At 53.1% G+C, this 7,113-nt stretch overlaps 1 protein-coding gene across 1 annotated transcript; it reads left to right on the top strand.

The window, feature by feature from the left end:
• The first annotated feature begins 236 nt into the window (after window positions 1-236).
• Gal (galanin and GMAP prepropeptide) lies at window positions 237-5,528 on the top strand. Its single transcript, XM_038317771.1, has 5 exons — window positions 237-314; window positions 998-1,052; window positions 3,784-3,873; window positions 4,230-4,307; window positions 5,458-5,528. The coding sequence occupies exons 1-5, from the start codon at window positions 237-239 to the stop codon at window positions 5,526-5,528; spliced, it is 372 nt and encodes a 123-aa protein (XP_038173699.1).
• Window positions 5,529-7,113: the final 1,585 nt, after the last annotated feature.

Below are 7,113 nucleotides of genomic sequence, written 5' to 3'. Positions count from 1 at the left end.
CAGCCACACCCGATTCCCACTGCTGCTCAAGGTACCCGTGCCCACTGAGGTGCGTGCTTCAGACCCGAACCTCGGGTAACTTGCCGCCCCGTCCCTGCCCCTCTCACAACTCTGTCCCTGTTGTCACCCCGCCTCTCCCACCCCGAAGGCATTCCTGTCCGCAGTCTGAGTGGCCCCCAGACCTGTGCGAGTGCTGGGCTGCTCAGATGGTGTCAACTCCTCCACTTCTCTTCCAGATGGCCAGAGGCAGCACCCTCCTGTTAGCTTGGCTCCTGTTGGCGACCCTGTCAGCAACTCTGGGGCTTGGGATGCCGGTAAGTGCTGAGGACTAAGGGGGTCAGATGAGAGGATTAGCCTGGAGCAAACGCTGGTTCATTCTCTCCCACAGCAGGAGTGGGATGGGGGTGGCGAGTCCCTTGCAGCTGCTGGAGGGTGGGGAGGGTCCCAGGCAGAGGACTGAGGACCAGCTGGACACTAACAGGCTCAAGCTCTATTCTTAGCCAGGTGTAGAGACCCAGGTTTGTAATCCCAGCATTCTGGAGGGAGGTGGAGGCAGGAAGATCAAAAGTTCAAGGACAGCCTCCCCTACTTAGTGAATTTTAGGCCAACTTGGGCTACACATGCTGTCTTAACAAAACAGCGAGGAAAAGTCTCCCATTTGTTGGACAAGGTTTGCGGTAAATAGACTAACCTCCTTTGGAGATTGGGAGTGCTGGAGGCACAGCCCTCAGCCCTAAGACAGCTCAGGACTAAGTCTGTCGCCTGGCTCTGAAGACAATACTAGGAGTTCTCAGCTGAGCCCTACTCTGGTTGAACATCAGGGGACCTGGAATTAGTGCATGCAGTGGTGTGCTCAGGCCAAAGGTCACTCTAGGCAGCCTGGATGCCCAGGCTTCTGGGCTGGGCTGGGCTGGGCTGGGCTGGAGAACGAGGCACAGGCTATTCTGCTCCTGAGCCCTGGGACCTAGGCTGTCTGACCTGTGTCATCCTGTTTTAGGCAAAGGAGAAGAGAGGCTGGACACTGAACAGCGCTGGCTACCTTCTGGGCCCACGTGAGTGGTGTAGGGCTGGGCTGCTGAGGCTGCGTGCTTCCTGGCATGGCTCTGGGAGCCAGGCACTGTTCTCATAGCCAGTTTACTCTCAGATGAATTCCCGTGTGGCTGTGGGGACTGTGGGTTTCCATTAGCCTAACCCGCTGCTACTTAAAACACCTGCTGTGGTGGAAAGGGGGGGGGGGCTCTCCCATTCCCTGAAAGGCTTTACCCCTCTAGGCCTCCACTCTTCTTACTCATAGCAGATGAGCTCATTCCTGGGGTCTCCTGTTGTCATCCACACCAGCCTCCTGGGAACCCCAGTGCCTAGCCTCTTTGTCTCATCTGGGCAGAGCCTCTGAGCCTGCTCTGGTCTGAACCTCCTTTCCCTTCCACTTCTGAAAGCTGCCCTGCCCCACTCAGCACCCGACACCTTCTGGGCAGCCAGGGACCGCCCGTCACTGCTCTGCCCACTTAACCTCGGCACCTGTTCCTTTATAAGTTTCTTCTACTTACTTGCTCCTCCATGGGCTTTGTTCAAATTTTCTGAGCGAGTCTTCCAGGTCTTGGAGTTCTGATTGGACCCCCTCTCTGGACCCTTGGGTCTCACTAACACCCCCTCCACTTTCTGGCATCCTGGAGCTGCCCTCTACGCTCCAGTAAGGGAACTCTAACAAACTAAGGTAGCCAGATAGCCCACCTGGAGGCCCACCTGAGCTGGCTTCTTTCTTGCTCAAACCTGTTCCCCCAGTCCCAGCCCCACTGTCACCCCGCAGCTTTCACTAACACTAGCCTTGTCCCTTCTGGCACAGGTCCCACTCTGTGTCACTAGTACTTTCTCTGCATTCATGGCTGGAGAGGGTTAGAGCAGGAGGACTTTGCATGGAGTGGGTGGGGCAGATCACCCAATTGTGTCGATGATCCATCAATCACATCCCAATGCTGTCACCCTGTGGTGGATGGAGGTTGATGCCTGGCCTAAGTTTGATGTTTCTGTGTGGTGTGAATGTTGTTACCTGTGACCACTAGAGACAGGGATTTTGCTTGGGACTGTGGAATCACCAGGGGACAAAAACAGCTCTGCAGCGACAGACAGCCACTGAGGGGAAAGGCACCTGTAGACAGAGGTGTCTGGTGCTGCTCCACCCCTCCACCCCCAGCCTCTGGTCTGTGCCCTGGATGTCTGGATGTATTAATGCCTTCAGAGGTAAACTATCCCAAGGGAGGGGACTAGGTTGGAAGATACTGGTTCCCTTCTGAGAGCTGCCTGGTTAGTTGCTTGGCTGTTGTGGCTTTCAAATTTATATATACATCTGTGTTGATCGAGATGCCTGTCCATCTTGAGTACCCATTCACTGTCCCCTGACACATGGGTAGAGACAAAATATCCATCCATCCACTCCCAATCCTCAGTCCACCAGAGTGAAAGGGACAGCGGAATAGGGCTGGTGCTTCCCAGCCTGAGTCTTCATGAGGCCACATGTTCATACTGCAGATGTGTGTGGTCATCCTTTGAGAAACAAGGCATAGGGTTGACCAAACCCGCCTGGGGCCCTGTGCAGGATCCACGTAGTCACTTGATTGCTGAGAAGCTCTCCTAGCACAGGTCTGTGGAGTGGCCTACAGACTGTGAGGTTCCCAGGGTCCTCACAGGTATGAGCTTGGCACTGACCCATGGCTTTAGAATATTGAAAATGTTATCAGGAAGACTTTGAGTCAGAATAGAAAACTTGTTCTCACTGCCAAGTTCATGCAGCCATCCAGCTGTGTCAGCAGGTGCACTGCGTACTAGTCAGGTGTCAGGTACTTTCTATGCCACTGAGGTGTGGCAGATTTTGAAGGTCAGAGCTGCTGGGATGCTAACGCTTCAGAGAGGAGCTCGAGACGAGGTAATTTAGTTACACCATGAACTTAGCCCTGAGCTCTGACTCTCTGGTGTTCTGTCTAGTGTGGCAGGTGTTCTGTCTAGTGTGGCAGGTGGGCTAAGTCTCATTCATATCACCTATTCTGTCTCCTGTCGCCCCCCAGCCTCTGTGTGCCACCTCTCAGGACTCATCAGCTGTCATTTCTTTCCTTTTTTTTTTTTGGTTTTTCGAGACAGGGTTTCCCTGTAGTTTCTAGAGCCTGTCCTGGAACTAGCTCTTAGACCAGGCTGGCCTCGAACTCAGAGATCCGCCTGCCTCTGCCTCCCGAGTGCTGGGATTAAAGGCGTGCGCCACCACCGCCTGGCCTGTCATTTCTTTCCTGTACTACAACCTTGTCTGTTAGGGAACCCTCTGCCACACCCACAGCTCTCTGCACCCCACTCCTCACCTCCACTTTCCCTGGCTCTAGTCCTCCTACATGGGAGTGGCTTTGAAAATAACAGTCTGGGCATGTTTTAGACCTCTCCAGTCTCTAGTTTCCAGGGATGCAGAGACCCGGATTCTGTTATCTTTCTGGGAGGTATTGTCCTAGGGGCCAGCTCCTGTCTCTGGAACCAACCAGCTCCTCTGGTGTTCCCAGGTGCACCCGGCACCTGTTTGTTTGGAGACCCCTGCTCTGTGCCCACCCTCCTTGCCATCAGCCCCCCCTTCCCACTGGAGTCTCAGTTTCTTGTGATCACCACTCTCACCCAGGGACCCTGGAGACATTGCTTCCCTCTTCTGGGCCCCCCACACTGGCTTTATGCTGCTGGTCCAGCCATGTGTGGTCTTCCCCCGGCTGATAAGCCACAGTGACAGCAGGCTCTCCCTCTCTGGTCTGTGAACAGATGCCATTGACAACCACAGATCATTTAGCGACAAGCATGGCCTCACAGGCAAGCGGGAGCTACAACTAGAAATGGAGGAAGGGAGACCAGGTAAGGCCCGAGTCCCTGCATGTGCACCCTGTCATTCCTGGGACACCTACCACTATCCTGCCTCCAGTTACAGCCTGAGGCTGTCCTGGCCGGGTGGAAGCTGAGAGCCTGCGGCCTCACACAGCTCTCAACTGCCAAGACTGGGGAGCAAAGTCATGGGGCATGCAGCTACAACAAGGGAGCTGACCATGGAGGCCTCTGGAAGAGCTGGTCCACGGCCCCTCCACTTCTCAAGAGAGGCCCTGGATGGCCCAGGATGCCCCCAGGCTTTCAGCCAGCCTCCTTGGCCTCAGATGGGTGAAACAAGGGTGTGGTAAGAAAAAAGGCCATGAACACCGTTCTTCTCCATTGTCTAGGCAGCATTGACGGGCCCCTGCCTGAGAGCAATATCGTGCGCACCATAATGGAGTTTCTGACTTTCCTGCACCTTAAAGGTATGGAAGTATTTTCCATCTAAAATGGTATCTTGGGCTGCAGGGCATACCCATCTCTGACAGGAAAAAATGAGAATGGGTTTCATGGAATGCCACAGGTAAACATCCTATGTTAGGACTGAAGTACGTTGCACTCAAACGTCCTGTGCTGGGTCAATAGGCTGATGTCACTACTGAGAAGGGAGTGGAGCTTTGGGGGCCTCTATTTTTGGCATAGTGCTTTTCAGGGCCAGGTTCTGCGAGCCCTTGAGAAGCCATATTCTGTTAGCACAGTGCTTGGCAGGTTGGCTCTGGGAGCTGTTTCCGAACTCAGCATTCAGCCATGCTACTGCCCTTCCAAGAGAAACTGAAGGACAGGAGAATAAAACCTATAGGTGGGGCAGGAGGTGACACTTGGAGACATTGCTCAGTACTTGAGAGCACTTGCTGTTTTCCAAAGGACCCCAGTTCAGTCAGTTCCAAGTACCTATGTCAGGTGGCTGACAATCACCCATAACTCCAGTTTCACAAGATCTGCTACTACTACTACTACTACTACTACTACTACACACACACACATACACACACACACACACACACACTATGAAGTCTTTTAAAAAGTGAAACCAATCAACCAGGCAGGGGCAGTGAGAGAGCTGATAGCCTTAGTCTCAACTCTAGGTCCCCAGACCTCTAGGGAGCTTCTAGGGCTTTCTGCAGATTTCCGGGTGACTGCTCCTGCAGAGGCACCTTGGCTCTGCCAGGGGTTTCCAGTTGGGTTTTTTGTTTGTTTGTTTTGGTTTTTAGTTTTTCAAGACAGGGTTTCTCTGTAACTTCTCAGCCTGTCCTGGAACTAGCTCTTGTGGACTAGGCTGGCCTTGAACTCACAGAGATTCGCCTGCCTCTGCCTCCCAAGTACAGGGATTAAAGGTGTGTGCCACCACCTCCTCCAGTTGGCTTTGATCTTGTAACACAAAGTATTTTTAGACACTAGCTTCATGACTCCAATGCCTACCCTCTTTGAAGAGTGGGAAGTCCTTCAGACAGAGGTTAGACACATGGATACTGTCCCCAGTTCAGGGTCCCCGTGAGAAACTCGCCCCTCTCCATGGGTACTAGCATGAGATTATCTCTCAAACTAACTACCTGACTGCTATTCTTCCTTATTCAGAGGCTGGGGCCCTTGACAGCCTGCCTGGCCTCCCTTTGGCCACCTCCTCAGAAGATCTAGAGCAGTCCTGAGACAACACCCACCGGCATCTATGCCGTGTCACTCTAGGCAGAATCTTCTGCTGACTCCTCAAGCAAACCCTCTGTTCTCTGCTTTGATGCTGTGATGTTTTGACTGGAGTAATTATACTGTGTGACAATAAAGACTAGCAAGTATCTGGGACTGTTTGGTTCTTCTATGCTGCAGCCCATTACCTTAGTGTGGCTATTTATTATATTTGTGTGCTCATGTTCACATGCACACATACATACACCTTGGGTATTGAACTCAGATCATCGGGCCTGGCAGTAGATGTCTTTACCTGCTGAGCCGTCTCTCTGGATCCTCACCAGTGTGCTTTAAAAGCATGAACAAGCCGGGCGGCGGTGGCGCACGCCTTTAATCCCAGCACACGGGAGGCAGAGGCAGGCGGATCTCTGAGTTCGAGGCCAGCCTGGTCTACAAGAGCTAGTTCCAGGACAGGCTCTAGAAACTTCAGGGAAACCCTGTCTCGAAAAACCAAAAAAAAAAAAAAAAAAATAAAAAATAAAAGCATGAACAAAGGCACAAATGGGTACAATCCCACCCTGGCACAGTGGCTATGGAGACAGGAAGAGAACTGGCTCTAAGCAGAAAGCAGATACCAGAAGATCAGAGATGAGCACGGGTGACAGGAGAGCCCGGTACCCATGTGCTAGGCTGAGCTGAGCCTTCCCTTCTGTCTCCCTGGCTATAGGACAGGCTGTCAGCACTGGTCTCCACGGCTGCCTGTGTGTACCCTTTGCAGCACAGAGATGAGGGGAGACCATAGAGGCTCCACATCAAGGATGACTCCAACCTCATGGTCAATGCAACCCTTACTTCGCTGTTTCTGCAAGAGACACTAGCTGATGCCAGGCATGCTGTCCCCATGTGTTTCAGACCCAGCTCCCACTTCTAGGCCAGGTGCCACAGCTGCAAAGACTGTCTGCCAGAACTAAACCCTTGCCCCACACCCTCTCCCTCCTGTTTTCACTCCTTCTCTTTTAAAAAAAGTTCTCTCTCTCTCTCTCTCTCTCTCTCTCTCTCTCTCTCTCTCTCTCTCTCTCTCTGTGTGTGTGTGTGTGTGTGTGTGTGTAGCATGTACATGTGTGTGCAGATGCCCATGGAGGTCAGAGGCCCTGGAGCTGGAGCTACAGGTGGTTGGGAGTCATTGGGAGTCACCCTCATGTCCTCTGGGAGAGAAGCCATTTCTCCAGCTCCCCTCACTCTTCCTCTTTCACACTTAACTCTGACTTGAGCCAGCACCTGGACCCTGAGGCTTACACAAGACAGACTAGCAGGCCCTGCCCACTGTCAGGGGGTCTGCAAGCCACATTATTCTCCAGAAGAATCCCCAGAAGGATGACGTCTGGGCTGTTCCAGTCAGCTCCCAGCCTGACGCCTGTCCTATGTAGCATCTTTCTAGCTTTGCTCCCTCCAGTCCAGGGCTGTGACATCATGTGCCCCACCCCCAATTCTCCAGGTCAGCAGCTGCAGCTATGCCAGCCTTGCCTCACCTTAGCCCTCCTCACCTTAGTGTCTCCTAATGTCTGGCAACCCTGGCACATGGTCCAGGAGTCTACAAGGCCACCTTGT

The sequence above is a fragment of the Arvicola amphibius genome, chromosome 1 (assembly GCF_903992535.2).
Source record: "Arvicola amphibius chromosome 1, mArvAmp1.2, whole genome shotgun sequence".
NCBI classification, from domain to species: domain Eukaryota; kingdom Metazoa; phylum Chordata; class Mammalia; order Rodentia; family Cricetidae; genus Arvicola; species Arvicola amphibius.
This window is presented reverse-complemented; position numbering and strand designations above follow the sequence as displayed.